Raw genomic sequence first — 22,729 nt, 5'->3', positions numbered from 1 at the left:
GAATTTAAGGTTTCTTTTCAAATATACAATGTTAACATTATAAATCTAAAGGTAGAATATGGATATTAGAAAATGCCAAAGTCTAAATAAAAGGCGAAGAAGTCCATTTCATTCACAGCTATGAAATATTCATATGATCAGAAATGAAATGTTGCTTTTATCCATTATTTATCTTTCTACTTTTATTAATACGTCTGAGAATTTAATAATGACCTGAAGGCTGAGGGAGAAAGGAAAAAAGAGACACAGTTGGAGAGACAGAAAGATATTCATAGAATACTTACCTTCCTCTCCAAACTGATCATATATTTCTCTCTTTTTAGGATCACTCAATACTTCATAAGCTTCTGCGATCTCTTTAAATTTTTCCTCTGCTTGAGGAGATTTGTTCTTATCCGGATGAAATTTGAGGGCTTGTTTTCGGTAAGCCTTTTTAATATCTTCATCTGAAGCTCCTTTTTCAATTCCCAAAATGCAATAATAGTCTTTCCCCATTTCGAATGCCTTGAAATGAACTTAGATTTCCCTTTGTGAAAGAAAACAGCGTCCCCAGTCTTAGCAGTACACACACTCTAAAAAATAAACCGAGCTAGGTAATTTAAAAGTTAAAGCAAATCAGCAATTCAGCTTCGCTGTCGTAAGGCAGCAAGCAGACAGCGTCTCCGTATTTAATTCCTTCCCCAACAGCTCACTTACAGATAAATATACACTACACAGGAGACGGCCTCCTTCTAGATCCTCCCATTTTCACTACGTGTCTCTGTACTTTCTAGAACAGCAAATGCTACAGGACGTCACTTCCCCAGCTGCTTCTAGTCAAAGTACTGAGCTAGGTTTTCTCCTCCTCCATGATTAACTATTCATTCTCCTTTTGGCTCTACCATTTTTATTTCCTTTTTAAGAAGCCAAGTAGGTTGAGAAACCAATTATTTCAGCATAGAATGTCATAACTACACTTTTTTTTTTTTAATCCATTCTAGGTGAAAAAGCAACAGAAATAATTATAGCCATTAAGCAGCCTATGTTCAAATCAGTTCAAGTTATTATACAAATAAAAGTACCCTTGAACTTATTTTAGGTATTTTCATTTCAATTTCCAGTTATTGAAATGTAAGACATATAATACTAAAATATGGTTTAAATTAAAATTTTCAAATAATTTGTGTCATTAAAAAAAAATTCCTGGGGTCTATCAATTAAATATACCAGGAAGTCAATATACCAATTTCACATTGTAAAAAGGCTATACCATAAACTTCAAAAGCAATCTTTTAAAAAAGGACTTAAATATGATTTTAGCTAATGATTTTAACTAGGTTTTTGTAGTATTCAAGAGTTAATAGTCATGGCAAACTAATATTTGTGAAATCGTCAGATCTGATCTTAGTTACTTCAACTAAAACAGAATGAGACACCCCCATTCCTATGGTCACTATTTAAAGAACTGTTGTGTGGCAGGAAAGATAGGAGCAAAGTATCAGGTTACGGACAGTAAATACTCATGTTTCTTACAAGACCTTAACTGGATCACCTTAAAATCTGGATATGCTATTCATGGGGCAGTAATATGAGAAATATTTTTTTTCTTTTAAAAACACATTTTTCCTAATTAGAAATATAAATCATTGTCAAAGAGTTTAGAAAACAGCAAAAATAAAATAAAAATCTCTATTTATACCTTGATAAATATTAGTGTATTTCCTTCTAATCCTTTTTATCCTATGAATATTTATGATTATTTGATGTAGTTTTGTATTTTTTATCAATAAAGTTTATATCATATTATTTACGTATCTTTTTGATGCCTGCTTTTAATATATATAGGGTATTTATGAGAAATATTTTGAATGTATATAGCTAATCTTTTATCTCCTATACGGTTTCCTCACCTTTTCAAAAATGTCCCCATTTCTAATATAATATTGGAAAAATGGATTAATAAGAAAATGTCAAAAGAATTGCATAGAGACCTATACTTAAGTATCTTAAGTCTGTAAACTTAAAAAAAAAGAAACATTTATGAGGAAAAGTAAATGTACATATATGTTTAGAGTATAATGAAAAGGTGATGATCATGTGTCAACTTCTAAAGATATGGGAACACCTACTCTATATGCCAAGCAGCTTTACATTAATGATTCAGCAATTCTTTCAGAACGTCTTTTTGCATTTTGATAGTTAAGATTTCCTATTTCTCAAAACTCTCTACTTTAAAAATACCTTGGTATTAGAAATTTATAATCACAATCTAGCCTACTTACAGGTTATGGAGGTTTGTCAGCTATTCAGCAAATTCAGAAAAATACTAATATACAAGTCACTTTACGACTCCTTTAAAAAAAAAATCATTTGCAAGTTGGAGTCCAGCGTGCAGGTGTCAGCATCTAGAGCAGCATAAAATACAATAAAAACAGCCTATTCTAGATTTAATTTCCAAGAGAGTTCCTTTAAATATTCATTACCAAAGGAAAACTGACATTGCTATCTCTGAAAAGCCTAAATTGTTCCAGTGGGTAACACTGGGAGGAAAAAAAATGTAGCTTCTCATATGATTTAATCATTTTCAGAGAGCTAGAAATATAAGGACTTGACAGGTTAGATTTTAGAAGCTAAAGACTAGGTTTTTCACATTTCTGAGAAGTGCATTATATATTAACAAACGGGAAGAAATCTGGTTCTCCACACATAAAGAAGGGTGATAAAAGGATTTTCAAAGTTCTTCAAGTATCTTAAACACAAAAAAGAACCATAGTGGCAAAGTTGAAAGGCCAGATTTCACCTCAACTTGGAAATTTCAAGTTAATAAGGAAGCAACTATAATTTTAAGACTAATAAAACAGTCTAGCTAGCTTTTGATAATATGAGCAGATACTTGTACAGTTACAGCTTTGCAAAGTTTTGCAAATAATTCTTTCAAACATTTGGGAACAGTTATTAAAAATGATTTTAAAAGCTCTGTAAATACCATCCCTGAAAATTTGTCCTTAGAAAATAATTGAAAGAATTATTATATATACAAATACACTCATGGCAATTAGCTGCAATAGGGTAATGGATCAAAATGATCATTATTAAACTACATAGTATTTTCGAGACACTTAACTCTTACATTCATATTTTCAGATTGAACTGTCTTCTCCACCACATAGGGGCTTAAAATCCATTACACAATCACTTTACATTAAATGTTCATCATACAAGTTTGTATAAGATGAATGGGGGTTGTTTTTTTGGGGGGGAAACAAGCAATTGTCAGGCCTGTAATTAACTATCATGATAAAAACAGAGTATGTAAAGGAACAGTAGTGGCAACCTTTAGGGAAATGGAGCAGAGAAAAGATGTGAACAAAGCTCATTTAATAAATGTTATCAAAAGTAAAGATAAAAACAAAACCAAAAAAAACTATATAATAGTCTATTTGAAGTATTACTTAGAAACCACATAAATCCCTGCTTATTTGATGTTACAGGTATGTATATGTGTGGCAGAAAGTTTGAAGAGAAAAAAAAACTAGCTAGAGTTATACAACGTACCATTTTTTCCCTTAAATTTCTTTAAGGCTGCTATATTTTCAACAAGGTTATGAAATTAGTATTTGCATTTAAAAATTTTTACTTTCAACTATTCAAATGTTGATGAGATTATTCCATGAAGACACAATTCTTTCCTTTATTAAAAGAAAATTACAAAGAGTCAGATTCTTCTTCTCAATGTTTACAGTTTACAAGGTCAAGTTCTCATGCTGGGGTAGGGGTAGTCCATCTCTAACTGAAGACAAGTTACAATGTATTTTAAAGAAATGATTTTCATTTTTTCAACCAAATCAGAAAAATTAAATGTTTATTATTTTGTTTATCAAAGTTAATGGCAGCAAAGTTTTTGTGCTTTGTAATACATTTGGGGTAAATGTGTCACTCTATTTTAGGGAGCCATAGGCCAGGAAGAAGTAAAAATTCTAATAATATTTTATTTTGTTTGCAATAACTTTAAAAATCTTCCTTATTTGGGGTATTATGCTTTAATAATAAATATAGAGAACTTATTTTTACAAAAGCATGAAGTTTTTTATTTTATAATCACAGTTCAAATATTAAGTATGAAAATAAGAAACAAAAGAAAATATTAAATACGTTTACATAATAAGCATGAGAGCTAAAGGCAATTGTAATCACAAAAAACTAAAAGTATATAAGTAGTCATTGAACTGATGCCATCTGAACTTTCTACTTTGGCTTTATTCAGACAATAAAAAATAATATTTCTTTCTCCAATTCACAAATAATTTCTCATTTTATAATAAATTAGTATACAGAAGGACAGCATGCCTTCTAGTCTCAGAAAATCAGTATTACAATTCAGATTATCACACTTAAGTACTTGAAGACAAATGACTTTCAATATTTTACCTATGCTCCTGTTGAAAACTTTTCCTGTCAATATTTAATTCTTAAATGGGTATATTTAGTCCTGAAATTGTGATTGCTATTAGAAATTATGATTTCCAGTCCCTGATCCTTACGTTTCCTCGAAAATAAGCCCCAGTTAAGATAGTCAACCAGACGGACGCATTTACTAGTACGTTATGATGATGTTTCAGAAGATGACATGACTGTATTTGAATAAATGTAGATTGTTGTACATTAAAATATAAGACATCCCCTGAAAATACGCCCTAATGCGTCTTTTGGAGCAAAAATTAATATAAGACCTGGTCTTATTTTCGGGGACATATAGTATAAGACCCAGGCTTATTTTCAGGGAAACATGGTATTATCCAAGAATAAGCAAACAGGCTCTTTTATACCTTGTTAACAGTACTTTAGATAGGGGAATATATAATCTCAAATATACGTATGTAACAGTAGTTATAAATTTTGCTAAGGTGGCACCCCCTGATGGCGTAGTGGTTAAAAGCACAGATTTTGGTGGCAGGTTAGCTCAGTGGGTTAGAGCGTGGTGCTCATAACCCCAAGGTTGCCAGTTCGATCCCTGCATGGGCCACTCTGAGCTGTGCCCTCCTTAAAAGGAAAAAAAAAAAAAAGCACAGATTTTGGAACCAGACTACCTGGGTTAGAATCTTGGCAACACCACTTACTATCCTGTGTGGCCTTGGATGTAGCCTTTCTGTGCCTCAGTTTCCTCACCTATCAAATGGGATGAACATGAATGTCAACTTTATAGGGTTGTTGTGAGGATTAAACAAGCAAAATGTGTGATGCACTTAAATGTCACTGGCACATAGTGAGGACTACGGAAGTGCTATCTGCTATTATGATGACAATGATTTTATCATATGAACTAGAAGAATTTTTTAAGAAAAAAATTACCATGTGTATAACAAAATGTCTTTATTTACGAGTATACACATCCACCCACACAAAAACTGTCCAATTAAGAATTAATGGCTCTTTCCAAATATTCCAGTTAATATTTGCTACTTACTCATCTTGACTGTTAATATTTCATCATTAAAACTTCACATAGGTGGCATTCACTATATTTCAAATGCATTCATTTGTATTTCAAATGTGTCCATTGTATTTCAAATACAGTAATCAAGACAGTGTGATATTGGTGAAAGAACAGTCAAATAGATCAGTGGAACAGAATAGGGAGCCCAGAAATATACCCATAAATATAGTCAACTGATCTTTGACAAAGGAACAAAAATAGTGCTAAATAGTGCTGGAATAACTGAGCATCCACTTGCAACGAAATAAATCTAGACACAGACCTTACACCCTTGACAAAAATTAACTCAAAATGGATCACAGACCTAAAAGTAAAATGCAAAATCATAAAACTCCTAGAATATAGGAAAGCATCTAGATAATCTTGGATTTGGCATTGACTTTTAAAATACAATACCAAACACATAATTCATGAAAGAATTGATAAACTGGACTTCACTAAAATTTTCTGCTGAGAGACACTGTCAATAGAATGAAAAGTCACAAAAAATAATTTAGAAGACATATCTGATAAAGGACTGTTATCCCAAATATATAAAGAACTCTTAGAACGCAACAATATGAAAACAAACAACCCAACTAAAACATGGGCCAAAGACCTTAACAGACACCTCACCAAAAAAGACATACAGATGGCAAATACACATACGAAAAGATGTTCCACATCACATCATCAGGAAAATGCAATTTAAAACGAGAGACTACACAATTAGAGTTGCCAAAATCCAGAACAATAACACCAAATGCAGCTGAAGATGAGGAGCAACAAGAACTCTCATTCATTGCTGGTGGGACTGCAAAACGGTGCAGCCACTTTGGAAGGCAGTTTGGTGCTTTCTCACAAAAACAAACATACACTCATCATACCATCCAGTAATCATGCTCCTTGTATTTATTAACCCACAGGAGTTGAAAACCTATATTCACACAAAAACCTGCATATGAATATTTGTAACAGCTTTATTCATAATCGCCAAAACTTGGAAGCAACTAAAATGTCCTTCAGTAGGTGAATAAACTGCAGTGTACTATAGTTTAGTGTGGTGTAGATGCATCCAGCGAAATATTATTCAGCACCAGACAGAAACCAGCTTTCAAGCCATGAAGAGACATGGAGGAACCCTAAATGCAAATTGCTAAGCAAGTGAAAGAAGCCAATCTGAAAAGGCAAAACTATGGAGACAGTAAAAAGATCAGTGGTTGCAAGAGGTTAGTGGTGAGGGAAGGATAAACAGATGGAGTACAGAGGATGTTTAGGGCAGTGAAACTACTCTGTGATACTGAAATAGTGGGCACATGCCATTATACATCTGTCCAAACCCACATAATGTTGAACACTAAGAGTGAATCCTAATGTAAATTATGAACTCTAAGCCATGATGTATTAATACAGGTTCATAAATTGTAAACAAATATTCCACCTGGTGGGAGATGTTGATAATGGGAGGCTACGTTGGGTGGAGGCACAGAAGGTATATGGGAAATAAATCTCTATACTTTCCACTCAATTTGCTGTGAACCCAAAACTGCTATAAAAACTAGTCTGTTTAAAAATTTAAAAGATTAAAACTAAATGGGGGAAAAGTGCAACGTTAATATTCTTTTTTTTTAAGATTTTTTTTTTTTTTTTTTATTGGGGAAGGGGAACGGGACTTTATTGGGGAACAGTGTTTACTTCCAGGCCTTTTTTCCAAGTCAAGTTGCCCTTTCCATCTTAGTTGTGGAGGGTGCCATTCAGCTTCAAGTTGTTGTCCTTTCAGTCTTAGTTGTGGAGGGCGCAGCTCAGTTCCAGGTCCAGTTGCCATTGCTAGTTGCAGGGGGCACAGCCCACCATCCCATGCAGTAGAACTGGCAACCTTGAAGCTGAGAGGATGCGCTCCAACCGAGCCATCCGGGAGGCAGCTCAGCTCAAGGTGTCGTGTTCAATTTTAGTTGCAGGGGGCAGAGCCCACCATCCCTTGCGGGACTCAAGGAGTTGAACTGGCAACCTTGTGGTTGAATGCCCACTGGCCCATGTGGGAATCCATCAGGCAGCCTTCGGAGTTAGGAACATGGAGCTCTAACTGCCTGAGCCACCGGGCGGGCCCTTATATTCTTAAAACGTGTATTTTTTTATTTTAAGAGTCGGCAGATTTTTCCAGTCTTAATTTCTGTTGCTGCTTCATATACCTCAATCATATTAAATTACTTAAAAGTGGCCTAGGGAAAACAATTGTTTATCACTGAATCTTAAATTCCTGTTAGCAGACTAGCATAAAAGGGCTACAAATGTCTAAAAACTAGAGACCTAAGAATTTGAATGCTTAATTTCTAATTTCAGGTGTGCCACTTAATAGGTAAGTAATTTAGGCAAATCATTTCATTTCTCTTAATACCTGTGCTCACTTCAGCAGCACATATACTAATTTCTCTGAATTCCTAACTTATAAAGATTGTGAAAATCAGAGATAATACACATGAAAGCAGTAAATGTATATGACATGTGTATATATATATATATATATATATATAAAGTTGTTTTCATTATTTTAAGCTATACAAACATTTCTGCTACCACTTGAAGGTCTACTGACAAATCATCTCCCTACTCAAGGAGTTTTACTTGGTATAAAGTATTAAAGTAACTACCAGAATCAGACCCAAAGGACTCCGGCATCCTCCAAGATCATGCCCCAGGCCATGGGCCCTTTTTAGACCTTTATCACTGAACTTGTCTCTCAGTGTTAAAAAAAATAACTTCCCCATAACAACTATTTAAACAATAGTTTATCAAAAACTTCCATATGCTTTCTCACACGTAATCTATGTATATACATAAACATCGCTATTGAAACTAGTGATAGGATTTCAAAGAGCTTTTCTATAGCTAGCAACTACTGAGCTATGATATTCTTAACAATATTTAATATAAACTTAAGAAATAACTAGGCAGCAGTTTGTCTGTTCTAATATTTGGCTGGCTTTCCAGATAATATCTAAGTAATTATATATTATCAAACTATTGCCCATCTAACAATAGAATATCTTACCTCTACATATTACACAGTTGGCCCTCTGTATCCACGGGTGCCGCATCTGCGGATTCAACCAACGGTGGATCAAATACATGGGGAAAAAAATACTATGTTGTCGCTGATGTGTACTATGTACCTAGGTCTATGATGATTGCATCTGTACTAAACATGTACATACTTTTTATTCTGGTCATTATTCCCTAAACCACACAGTCTAACAATTTACATAGCAATTACATTGTATTCTAAGTAATCTAGATATGAGTTAAAGTATACAGGAGGACACGCATAGGTTATGTGGAAATACTATGCCATTTTATGTAAGGGACTTGAACGTAACAAATTTTGATATCCGAGGAGGGTCCTGGAACCAATTCCCTAAAGATATTGAGGGACAACTATACTTTCCTAAAATGCCTACAAGCACTAAACCATTACCATAGATTTCTTATAGCAAATTTCTTGTGTAATTTTGGAACTCAGACACTACATTCTCGTCCTGTGGAAAGGCTTCAGACTTTGAGCATAAGCTCCAATACCTAAAAATTTTGTCATGGTTACAAATGCAACTTTATCTTTAGGGAAAAAATATAGGAAAGCTCCTTACCCATCTAGGTTACAAGGCAGAAAAAGTAAACGTAAGGCCAGTGTCTGTAAGAGCTTAAATCCCCATCTATTTAAAATTAAATTGTCCTAGAATCCTATTTTTTTAACTATAAATATCCTTTTTTAGGTAATTACAGTAATTTGGACTCGTATTTGGAATTTGGCAGTCAACAGCATTTGCATGCCCATTTTATATTCTTTGATGGGTCCAACAAAATCTTGTTTTAAAAGATGGATGTTATAGTGAAACTTCTTCATGAATAAAGTATCTCATTCAGCAAATATTTACTGATTGCTTACTTTGTGCTATAAACTAGACTACATCTTTGCTCTCATTCAACTCATTCTAGTGGAAGAAGATAACCAATGAACAAGTTAATAAAGAAATGATGTAATTGTAGATGGCTTGAAGTGTTTTAAAGATAATTCTTAAATGTTGCTACAACAGAGATTGAGGGAGAGGAGATACTTTAGCTAGGGTCACCAGAAAGGCCTCTGTTTAGCTCTACTTTAAAAATTCCACTAAAACTTTGGCACCAAGGTAGGTACTTTGGATAGAGGAAAAGGAGCAAGTGAGGGTATCATACCTTTTAAAAGGTTAATGTTTTCAGAAAAGCAAATGGACCGGTAAGGAGCTCCTAGTGACCTCTTTGATTCTGTTATCAAGAAAGATATTCAGCTCTCCCATTTATTCCCTTCCCCGTGTATCAACTATACATATCCCTCCAAGTCTACAGCTAACAATCAAATTAGTTTGATACAAAGACTAATCAATTAATGGCCAAGTAAGTGTTATGCAACTATTATAGAAATAAAGGGACCGTTAAGGCATAGAGGAAAGAGCATGGAACTTGGAATAAGGATTTGGTTCTAGTATTTTTAGCTTTGCTACTTAGTGTCCATAGAGTTCTGGAAAAATCACATCTTTCAGCCTCAATTTCCTTATTCTATAAAATGGATTAACATTATCTACCTTATTAGATTGATATAAAGACTGTGAAAATATGTGAAACAGTGTTACAAAAGGTGAAATATAAATGTTATTCCATGTTCATCTTGGGCTGAAGTGATGAGGATGGGAAAGGTTTCAGAAAAAAAAAATGTAAGCAGGGTCTTGAAAGATTGATAGAATTTAGAAAGAGAGCAAGGGGGTGGTCTGCAATTTGGACCAAGAACACAAAGTCCAGAGGTATAAGAGAATGAGATGTATTTGATACAGGAAAAAAACTGTTCAGATTAAAGCACAGGACTTAGGAAGGCTCTCCTTAGGAGGCTGACAGAAAAAAAGTTATGGTCAGGTTGTTAAAGTTTTAAATGTCATTTTTTTACTTAATGAATGTTCTTTCATGTTCTTCAAAAAGTGTTAATTCATTAGGTCTTTCAAACTTTATTTTAAAAGCTTGCTTCATTCCTTGTCAATTTATTTTGAAGATAGTGAAACTATTTTTTTGGTTCTCTTAGGTAAAGAGTTCTTAAGCTTCCAAGAGCACCAGTAAAAGACATCAAGCTAACCTAAAAAGGTTGGTAGGAAAAAGAGCTTTATCTGTCACAATTCTCCTTGGATTATTATCTATACCATCAAAATTTCCCAATACTTTATCATTGTAGTTATATCGGTTATTCCCAAAATTTTCAAGTTTTGGTACTGTATCATTGATTTTATAATTCTTTTCGTGCATAAAGCACTAGAGTAAAATACACATATAATTTTACTGATTTAATGGTCTTTACAAAAAAAGATTTAAAGTGACATTTAAAAAAGATAAAATTGCTTTAAGAAGTTTATAAAAATTACTGAAGTTATCTGGAAACATCCAGAGATGAGAAATATTTTATACTTTTTAAAACATCATTTCCTTTTTTGGGAATGTAGAAATGGTTTATTCTGTGGTGATATTAAAATGTATCCTAATAAAATAGCACCGTAAAAACTTCCTCTTCTTTCTTACTCTTTTAGAAGTCACTGAAAAGGTAACTAGAGGACTAGTGAACGTTGTGCTAATCTCATACTTTCCTAGAGTTTTGGAATCAATTAAAATAGTGTTCTCCAAAGTACTTTTCAATATTGAGTAAGAGAGCCAAAAGAAACTATAGAATTTCTGCATCATTTTAAATGGGTCTTGTAAACTGATATTTGATTATATGCTTTATGTGCAAAGATCGTGTAATGTAGAGTAGTGCTGTCCAACAGAAATATAAAGTGAGCTACAAATGCAAGCCACACATGTAATTTAAACATTTCTAGAATCCACATTTAAATAAAAGTAAAAAGAAACATGTGAAATTAATTTTAATAATTTTATTTAACACAATAAACCCAAGATATTATCATTGCAACACATAATCAATATAAAATTATCAGCAAGATATCTTACATTCTTGTTTTTACACTAAGTCTTCAGAATCCAGTGTGAATTTACACTTAACACAGTATCTCAGTTCAGATTGTCACACTCCAGGTACTTAGCTTCATATGGCTAGTGGCTGCTCTATTAGACAGTATAGATCTAAAGGTTCCTTCTCATCACCAGAACTACAATGAAATTTTTCAGAAACCTCAACCTATGAACGAACTTAAATATATAACACATAAACATACAGAGATTAGCATGGCACCTCTGCAAGGATGACATGCAAATTCACGAAGCATCCATATTTTTTAAAAAGACAAACGTGAGGTAATGGATGTGTTAACTGGAGGGGGGAATCCTTTCACAATGTATACATATATCAAATTATCACAACGTACTCTTTAAATATCTTTATTTGTCAATTATATATCAATAAAGTTGAAAATCAAGTAAAATAGTATTCCATTTTTAATCTACAAAAAAACAAAACAAAAAAAATACCTGTGAGTTTTTGAAATAACACTTTACATTTAGAATAAAGTAGTGGTAATGGCTCTATTTATACAAGCTCTCTCCGTATATATTTTAACAGCATTGAAAGTAAAAGGAACACTATGATATGAGGAATTTATGTGATTTTCACTTTATTCTTTTCTAAAGTTTCTCCTTTCACAAGCAGCCAGAGAGGGCATCAGAAACTCAACTTTCCAAGTTAAGTTTTCCAATTGGCTGGCCAGAAAGAGGTGAGGAGTCTGTGGCCAAAGTGAAACCAACAGCCCCCCTTGGAGTAAGACAAGTAGTACAGGGAAAACATGTTTGTAGCACAGATGTGAGGTAGGAAAGGAGAGGATAGGCTGCTGTTTCACGGAACTGTTAGGCTCTTAGCCAAGCAATAAACTGATTATCTAGCAAATCTGTTTAACTCTTCAACTATTTATAACTCTAAAATAATTTCTTTTAATTTAAATCAGTACCTAACCTTAACTATTATCGTTATAATACATTGCATCCATGAAGGCACAATAACTAAACCACTGTTACTGTGAAGACATGACTATGATTCAAAGACTACCAAATATAAGTATTAGGGCATGTATAAAAATAAGCTAACATTCTCTATAGTATTCACCAACTACTATAAAATTAAGCCATTGACCGCCCAGTTCCAAATATAATGAGCCCAAACTGTTGTAATTTCTTAAAGAACATTTATAGATAGGAGAAAAAGTAGTATTTCTAGAATAATTCCATTTTAAACAGATGGGTTTCAATGTTTGAGTTTTTAATATTTTAAAATACGTATAGCCTTTTTATTGTCTAGCCTAATCAGCAAATCAAGGCAACAGTTATCGAGACCCTACTGTGTTATGTGCTGTAAAGGATAAATCAGTAGAAGGCATGCAACTTTCCCTTAAGGAGCTTATAATGTATAAAAGAATACCTATTGTCCATTGCTGCTTTCTCCATATAGTGGCAGAATGGAATAGTAGTAGCAGAGACTGTATGGCCCACAAAACCTAAAGATTTACTACTGTCTGATCCTTAACAAAAAATGTCTGTCAACCCCTACTTTATACAAATTATTCTTGACTGGAGTAAGAGGGCAGTCTAAAAAAAAACCACTAAACAATAAAATTTTATTCTATCTAGCAAACTTTTAAAAAACTACAGTTTTTACTATAAAGACTCAGCTTTCACTATAAAACATCAGCCTGGCTGATGGTAAAATAAAACTTGTAGACAAATTCTCAACCTGAGTATGTCTGCTAAGAATATATAGGGTAGTGAAGTAAGATGTCTGTTTATCAAAAGCGGGGCATGTGTTTTAAAAGGTTGAGAAAGACTTTAATAATAATACTTCTAGATTGTCCAGCTTGACTCAACACTCATGGCTATAAATGACTGGCTGTTTCCCCACACCAAATTTACCCTGAAAGTACTCAATTTTCATTATTTGCCAGTTATGTTTTTATCAAGTTGCTGTGGATGCTGAATTAGCAAATACTGAATCACTGCCCCAAAGGGAAATACAGAGTTAAGTCAACTCATCAATAAATAACCTTGTTTTATGTGTGTTTCTGTTTCAAAACATTTAAATATAACATTGACCTCAAGACCAATAGAACTGTAACTGATGTCTGAATGAAGCTTATCCAGCACATGTATTCTCTCCATCAGGCACATCACAGCCTTCCTGTGCTTAGGAATACATTTCAGACAGCACTTCAGCACTACACTGAAACATTTCTTTAAAAAGTGAAATCACCAACAAAAAGCACAAAAATGCAAAAATGTACTAAATAGTCCACAAAGACTTGTTTACAATGTGAGAGCTGAAATAAGAACGCTAAGGACTGCCTTGGACCTCAGCTTGAACAGACTCAAATATTTCTTGCTGCTCTATCCATGCACATGTCTGCAAACAACCTGCAAAAAACAAGATCTGCAAAGCACCCCAAGTACTTGATCTCAGGGTTACAAATAGATTTTAGTGGGTGGGCAAATTTCAAAGTACAGAACTGGTAAATAATGAAGGATTAACTGTATAATGTACTATTACTGATAACCTTCTAAATCAGTTTTAAAAATTATTTTTGATCAACAGCATTAATAAGTACACAGGCACCCAAAGTAATGTCTATAAAGTGTTATTTCTTTGGTATGTATAAAGCGAAGTTGTGTGTGTGTGTGTGTGCGTGTGTGCACGCGCGTGGTCCCTTTTTATCCCCCACTCCACATTTAGTTTACTACTGCTTTGAGACTCAGCCTCTAGTTGGGCAAATCTGACCCCCAGCTTGGGTTAGTTTCCCCTGACCTTGAGTTCCTACATGATAGAGTATCTCAACTCTATCACTTATCACAACAAGAGAACTGGTTTGCTTATGCCTTACCCACTAGGTTATAACCTCCCTGAGAGATCCTTTTAACCCCCCCTAGAACTTTTTTTCTAGTACAGGCCTTATTTATAATACATTGCTGTTCAATTAATTTTTAATGACTGAGTAATTCAATGAAATGAGTAATTATGAGGAACTAAAGATGACTGATACAAAAAGACAAATGGGTAAATTTAAGTGATAAAGAGGTGGAATTCATACAATTTGCCAATAAAACTGTGTGTGGGGATTTGGAAAAAATTTTGTCTTGGTTTCTAGATTGAACAAAAATGTGTACAGTGGGGTTACTAATGAAAGTATAGAATATGGGAAGAGTACATTTGAAGGGAAAGACAAGTTCCATTTAGAACATGCCTTTAACCCTATTTAATCCCTCACCCCTTCATCTATGCTACTCTACACTTGGCAAAATTTATTGCTTGAATTGTATTCCTATTAAGACCTTGTACTCTAATTCCCTTACTATAATGTAAAATCATATAAGGCAAGGTTTATTTAACTTTTGACTCCCAAAAACCTAATACAACAATATTCAATTGAATTGAATGTGGGTGAAGGTGTCTAGGAGTTAGATATTCTGAACTGGGACTTAGGAAAGAAGTCTTAGCTGAAGATAAACGATTTAGAAAAGATTGTAACACAGGTGGTAAAGAGGGATAATTTTTGAAAGAATCGAAGACAGGACTTAGGGATGACTAGCATTTGAGGGCCACACCAACCAAAAAAAGACGATGAAAAAGACTTAGAAGGTACACTTAGAGACCTATCAGGTGAGAATGGTATGGCACATATTACTGATTATGAACCAGTCATTCCTATCTTTTTTCTGGCTAACAGATATCTAATGTCTTCCAGAATAATGAACTCAAGGAAGGTGAGAGCTTCCCTCAGCCCCTGGGGAACGACTCATGGTTAATTTAAGTCAATCATAGTAATTGCATGTCTTTTGCCAGTGATTGGTGTAGGGCTGGCCACTGAGATGTAAGGGAAATGCTCTGGGCAACTTTGGGGAAATGGTCTTCCCTAAAAAGAGATACCTAGCCAGGAGAAACCACAGCACTGCCTTTCTGATGATGAAAATATGATGCTTGCTGTCTTACAACCCTGAAGGTAAACATCAATGAAAGAGTCAGAATGGTAGAGTACAAAGAGAACAAGAGCCTGGGTCCTTGATAGTGTGTTGCAGCTCTGAATAAATCTTGGAACCACCTATCATTGAACTTCTAAAAATCTGTTACTTTGAGTTGAAAGCATCCTGATACCACTGGTGTCCCAAAAGCAAAGGACAGTGCTTCATGAAGGACACAGGAAAGTCAAGGATGACAGAAAGGACATCCACTCATAAGGAGCTGAGAAGAAAAGTAAGGCATTTGATAAGAATGGTGAAGGAAACTTATCAGAAACAAGTAAAGGATTACTAAACCTTACTGAGGACCCAGCCAAAACCAAAAACCATGATGAACGGATATTCATTTCTTCATTGTATTAAGGATCTCCCACGTGCCAAGGCACCTTTCATACAGGGGATACAGTATGAACAAAAATCCCTGCCACAGATACTTTACATTTTAAGGGGGAAGACGTAATTGTAAATTTAAAAAAAAATTTTTTAAACATTTGAAACAAACCATATGGAGTGTTAGATAGTGGTAGGAGCTAAGGAAAACAAAGAAGGGCAATAAGATATTTAAATTTTCAGATAGGGTGGCCAGAATTGTGTTTAAAAGGTTGAGAAACAGCTTTTGCTCTATGACCTGAAAAAGGAAAGGGGAAAGCAGCTATGTATTAATACATACGTGGGGGTAGAACATACTATGTAGATAGAGGGAAATATCAAGTACAAAAGCCTGGAGGTGATGAAATGCTAGGCATCTTTGACTGCTCCTGTGTCAGGATGATGGGGTGGGAGGTGGTGAAGAGGCTGGGAGATGGTCAGAGAAATAATAGGTGGCTAAATGGTGCGGAGCCTTATAGAGCACTAAAGACTGACTTGTATGAGGGAAGATGAGAAGCCATTGGAGTACTATGCAGAATGATGGGGTCACTTTGGCTCCTGTGTTAAGAATAGAGTAGGGAAGGATGGTGGGCAACAGTGGGAGACTAGTAAGAATATACTGCAGTAATTCAGGTGTTTTGGATCATGATGTATCAGTGGAGGTGCTATTTTATTTATTTTAAAGGTAGAGTCAATAGGCTTTCCTGATGAATCAGATGTGGGATATGAGAGAAATCAATGACTCCAAGGGTTTTAAGCTTCAGCAAACTGAAACAAAATTGCTATTTACTAAAATAGGAAGACAGGAAAGTTCAATACTAGACATATTAAGTTTAAGATGCCTCTTAAACTTACAAAAGGTAATGTCTAATAGAAAATTGGATATATGAGTCTTATGAGTATTCCTAGAAGCAGTCCAGAGGGAAGATTAAAAAATTGGGAATAGAGGTGATATTTAAAATCACAATACTAAAGATTATACTAGAGTGAATATAGATTTAAAAACAAAAAAATGGTCTAAGCAGAATCTAAGCATCACAAATGTAGTAGTAATAGTAATTATTACTAGGAAGATAGGGTTTCTCCCTTAGCCCCAGGAGATGAATCTTAATTATTCAAAATCAAGTATGATACTTGCTAGAGTAAGCCTGTGTGATTCAGTTCTGAGTCCGACTGGTACCCAGGGGAAGGGGATAGTAGAAAGGTTTCCTTGCTTTTAAAGAGAAGAACCTTTCTTCTTCCACTTTACAATCATGACTGCATAACACTGGGAACTGTGGCAACCATTGTGCAATCATTAGGGGCACTAAGCCCCTAATGCAACCATTATGCAATCATTAGGGGCACTAAGGATGGCAGAGGGCAAAGATGAATTAATACCATACCTCATATATTACTGAACTGCTAAATCAACCAGCCCTAGAGCCACTCTGCATCTGGATTTTTTGGTTATTATTTAATAAGGGTTTTCATTACCTATGGACAATAGCATCTGATTACAATAATCTCATTTAATTTTCATAACGCTTAGAGTACCAAAGAACAAACTGAGACTCTAAAAAGGTTAAACTTGGAAAAGTTAAATAACTTGCACTTAGGTAGGACATGGTAAATTGAAGCTCATGTAACTCCAAAGTCTATGTGAAGTGATTAAGAGTCGTGGATTTAAAGAGTGGACACAACGGAAAGACAAAGGAAAATGGGAGTTGAGAATTCATTAAATGACTGGCAAAGTAAGGCAAAGATATTCAGAGACTGAATGAAAAGGGAAGTATCAAAAGACTAGAAGAACAGATGGAGTATATTAGTAAACAAACTAAAGTGATAATAGGTCTTCTTAAGAGAATACTGGTCTTCTTAATAGAATAAGATAATAGAATAAGAATAATAAAATAGAATAAGAGAGAACAGGTCTTCTTAAGAGAATAAGTTGAAGATTTTCACTGTTTGAGTAGACTGGATGAGACTGCAGCCAAAAGTAGGAAGGGGACTGCATTTTGAGTGGTCAAGGATTGACTTAGTTAATATTTACTAACATTTACTCTGTGGCACATTATTTTATGCACTTGGTATACAGTGGTGACTAAGACAGACAAATTGCCCTATGGAGCTTATACTGATACTCTGGTGTGAAGAACAGACAATAAACAAATAACAACCTGAACTTTGATGTGTACAGCAAAGTCAGAGGCACTCAGAGATATCCGATTTGAGATGAAGTTCTCTGGTGGTGGCCTGGCTAGCAACTGAGTGCTCTCGTCAAGGCTACAAACAGAAAACAAGAACTGAACGACAATCATTAGCAATTGTGTGATTATTTCAAATAATTTTACATACTCACACTAGGAAATACTTGTTTAATGAATGGATGATCTAATTATTAAGCTCCCATTCCAATTCTTCGAACCATTGCTTAATAAACTGCAGATTATTCTTTTGTAGGCTGACAAATAACTTTCTGAAAACGAATATGGAGTCTTTGCAAAGTGATTCACGGTTTCATTCAACATTTGGAATAAGCTCCACGAAGGCAAAAATATTGTGTTTTGTTCACTACTGTATATCCAACACGTAGAACAATGCCCAGCATTTTTACTGAATTGAATAGATTACTAAGCATATACTGGATGCCAGGTATTATGTTAATCTCAAAGGTAAATAGACAGTCACTGTCCTTAAGGACTTTACCAATTAGAGACTCTAAAATCTCTTGATCTTCATTTTTATCAAAGTATATAGTTAAGGAGCAAGGTTGTTAATCTAAAAATAGTGCATGTCCTGAATAAAAGATATTTTAGACTTCATGTGCATTTAAATTTAAAAAATAAACTACCATTCTATCTTGGAATATTAGTATTTGTTATCATTAGGTACTAAAAAGATAACCTGTTATAAACCGATTATGCTAACTCACAGGAAAATAGGAATTTTACATGCATCTTCTAAAAATCTTGGTTCTTTCTTTTCCTTCTCAAGTCCTTTCAAATACATTTTTAAAAAGTGAAATGAGCTTAATTTTGCAAATATTTATTAAATTCTTATTGCATAAAACAGCAGTTTTCAAACTTTGATGAGCATAAGAATCAACTGTGATGTTTATTATTTCAGTTAATATGAACCAACATATAAAGAACAGAATCAGAAGGCAAATTCCAAAGAGATCACTGCTATAAATAGAGACATGGAAATGTCAGGACAGAGAAGAAAAGTTCCACTAAAAAACAACAACAAAACTGTATGCCAAGTGTGTTTTACATCTCATACCCATCCATCTTCAGTTAAGGATTTCATTGGCAAAGATCCTCCGTCTCTAATAAGCTATTTCAAAAAGTAAATGTGAATGAAGGTAGATGTTCTGATTACAGAAATCAAGATGTTTTTCGTTCTGCAGATTCTTCTTCCCCTCTTACCTAGGCAGCAGAAAACCTCCATCTGAAACTTAACCCAGTCACTGCTGCTTCATAGAGAAGTTATTTCATGAAATAAAGAGCATTGGCTTAGGAATCTAGTCTTGACTGCAATTAATCTTGTCACTTACATGGCACTCAAGCAACGTAGGTCACAATTTCCTCCACCATAAAATGAAAGAAGTGGACTAGATGATCTTCAAGGTCTTTCCAAGGCTGATATTCTAAGAAGAGTTTAAGTGAAGCAACTCTTCAGTGCATCTACCCTCAAAGGCCTTTGATGTTCATAACCATGTATTCAATTTGTTGAGCTCAGCTTTGCAGGAACGTGTAAGTACAACATAGAATTCAATCTGACGTTTACTAAGCTTTTTACCAACATAAAAGCACTAAGCTATACTGGGCAAACCAAAGAGTAAGATCCATCCAGTGCTTGACCAGCCCTCGTATACAAAGGGGAAAGTGGAGAGGACAAGATCTCTATTTTCAGAACATTTACTACAGCCTAGCTAGGGAAACAGAATTTAATTCAGCTTAATTCTACAAACATTAATTCTTTTTGCATAAAAGGGCAGTTTTCAAACTTTGATGAGCATAAGAATCAACTATGATGCTTATTTTAAAAAAAGTAGGTGACCCCAAAACATGATTCACCAGATGGGAACAGGTATCCACATTTTTAAAAAGCACCCAAGATGATGCTGGTGGCCCTTGTTTAAGAAATACTTCCCTATCCTAGATCAACAAAAAGTTGATTGGGTTAAAAAACAGAAAATGTTTCTAGATCTTGAGTTCTCAAGACTATATTCCCATAACAAGAAGAGAACAAACTGCAAGGCATTAAAATAAGCAAAAGTCTGCATGTATACTTCAGTTGTATTTCAGTAGTTCTCAACTGTGGATCAACTTAGGAAGTTTTTATTGATACAGATATTGACCAATTAAATTAGTCTCTGAAAGTGGGGGTTGAGGCTCAGCCTTCACATTTTAAAAAAGCTCAGCCTTCACATTTAACCAATGCAGACAACAATTGACTTAAGAGATCACTAGAATTGGTTAATCAGGCTAAGTTTCATGAAAAAAGATGATTTTTAATCTGGACCTTTAGTTGGCTAAAAAGTTCATGAAAAAGAAAAAGGTAACAGAAGGAATGAAAGAACTGATGTATAAATACATAATCCAAGTAGGGAAGAAAAAATAAATATTTTTTTAACCACAAAGAATAAGAACAGTAAATATATTGTTTTAGATAATTTTGTTTTGAGGCAACATGCAAAATGAGTTTTGGAGGTAGCTGGAATCACAGGTTAGAAAACACATTTGGAAAATAAGTACAGGGCCAATTTAAAGTAAATTCTAAAACCATATATATTATACATATTCTGCAGTTTCATTTTATATTATATTCTGAAGCATTACATTATCAGCTTTACTATAAATTACTGGAATGCATGTTGTAGAATTAGCTCGAATCACTCAAGAACTGGGTGGTAGAGGCCAGTTCTTTGAGACAATGCTTTCAGTAATCCCAAATTTTCAACATAGCATTATCCCTACAGTAATGGAAAGCTAAGAGTGTTATGGCTTACCAGCAAGGGAAGGCACCTCTAAACTTTGCTCACTAAATGTTGATATTCAATTTCTCATATATTCTATGATGCTACATTTGATCTTCTATGGATCCTTATCAAATGACAGATCCTACTTACAAACCAGCTGCCAAAAGATGGGTGCAACTAGCAAACACTCTATCTACGTTCAAAGAGGCCCTATGTATAATACAGTAATGAGAGATGTCCATTGTTTCATTACATTTGAAGAAACCTGTAAAGTTGGGAATGGCACTTAAGCAAACTCCTCCCTTCCATCTTCACGGAAGCATTCCTGAAGGACAGGGAAAATTTATCTTATTTTCACAAAGAACCTTAGTCTCAAGCATTGTTCTAAAAGATTAAATTGTAAAAAACTTTATTCAGAATTCTCAGATTAGTCTAATCTGAAAACTCTTAATATGCTTCTTTTCACAAATGGGCTATTTTGTAGAGGAATCCAACATGCAGAAATAGTAGAAACACTGTCATAGGTGCTGTGTAGTAATACAGGGGAAACTGAAAATTAATTAATCCTATCCTTGCCTTGAAGAGGCTTACAATCCAGTGATGTGGACTACAAACACATAAACGTCCTGAATAATGTATTTGAAAAATAACACTAATCACCAAATACATATGTACACATGTATATATGTACATATCTAGATATATGCATATACACATACACCACAAAGCACTATATACTTTAGATTACTAATTCATCCAATGCAATTAACAATACAGAAACACAGCTTTTATCATTTTACACAACACATGGTTTTTAAATTTTGTACGTAATCTACTTTTATTACCTTACATGAAGAGCTGCTTTTCCATGAGGAATTTTGGCCTAAGTCTTGATAAAAACTGATGCAAATATTTAAAAAATCCAAGTAAGAAACACTAAGTTGTGAACCATACCCTAGAAATTAAAAAGAGATACACTCATTACTCAACTTTTTATAGATGCTTTCAAGTCAGGCTGCCTGGGTTCAAATCACAGCTCTAACACTTACTAATATTTGACTTTGGGCAAGATCGTTAACTTATCTACAACCCAGCAAAATCGAGATTTTAATAGCACCTCTCTCATAAAACCATTGTGGGAATGAACTAAATACACGTAAAGCACTTAGTGTCCAGTATATAGTGCTAGCTATTATTAGCTATTACTATGTTTTAGTGTGTGCTATGCAGTAAAGGCACAGTAGATGTAGCCCTTACGTCATGGATCTTACAGTCTAGAGGGAATTCCAAATAAACAATAAATGATATTATGGTGTTATTACCATGATATGGTACACGAGAACAAATAGAAATTTCTAAATTTGAGAGTTTCGGACAGGCTTTCTGGAAAAATGGAAGTTACTAGGCAACAGTAAAATGGAAGAAGAGAGAAATGTTTCTGGCAAAGAGAAAAATATGTGCAAAGGCCCAGGGGCTCTACAGGTGGGAATGACAAGGATGGTAAAAGGCTGGATTTAGGGCAAATCAATGGTCATAAGCAATATCCTAGTATTCATCAATCCTCCAACAGCCCTTCAATCAGGACATACCATATAATTTGGCATCCAAATTACAGAAGAATTTTCTAATAATTGAGGGTGAGATTGATACTCTGGTAACCTCTGAAAGGGAAAACAAATCACTGTGTAAAAACATAACACTTATTATCCTTTAATGTTGGCTACTTTTCAGAAACAGATTAAATTACCTCTTTTTGTTAATGCTCGTAAAAGGAAGAAGTTGTCTGACTTACCAAAGGGCATATGGGTCAGACTTGAATCTAGATCCCCTGGGACCAAGTCCAGAGTCCTTTAAGCTATACATGGGGCTGCCTCCAGTTTCAGACACTGGTCAAACTGTTCTTCTCCACAATGTTCCAAAGTTACATT

General features: G+C 34.3%; 1 protein-coding gene and 1 pseudogene across 3 annotated transcripts in view; one reads left to right on the top strand and one right to left on the bottom strand.

Moving 5' to 3' along the window:
- The window catches only part of DNAJB4 (DnaJ heat shock protein family (Hsp40) member B4), a 36,097-nt gene that overhangs the window by 9,565 nt on the left and 3,803 nt on the right, over positions 1-22,729 (bottom strand). Inside the window, exon 1 of one of the 3 annotated variants that reach the window (XM_074334992.1) lies at positions 21,647-21,739. The exons of 1 other annotated variant lie outside the window; for it this stretch is intronic. Coding sequence is in view for 1 of the 2 variants with exons in the window: in XM_019743353.2 (XP_019598912.2) it covers positions 285-495 (211 nt within the window). In the remaining variant the exon portion in view is untranslated. Of the gene's footprint in view, positions 1-284; positions 985-21,646; positions 21,740-22,729 lie in introns of those variants that run through there. One more of the 3 variants, XM_019743353.2, reaches the window with a different exon arrangement.
- Positions 11,655-11,753, top strand: LOC141572521 (U6 spliceosomal RNA; annotated as a pseudogene).

This window comes from Rhinolophus sinicus, linkage group LG06, assembly GCF_036562045.2.
Source record: "Rhinolophus sinicus isolate RSC01 linkage group LG06, ASM3656204v1, whole genome shotgun sequence".
Classification (NCBI taxonomy): Eukaryota; Metazoa; Chordata; class Mammalia; order Chiroptera; family Rhinolophidae; genus Rhinolophus; species Rhinolophus sinicus.
Note: the sequence above shows the minus strand (reverse complement) of the source record. Positions and strands in the feature narration are given on the sequence as shown.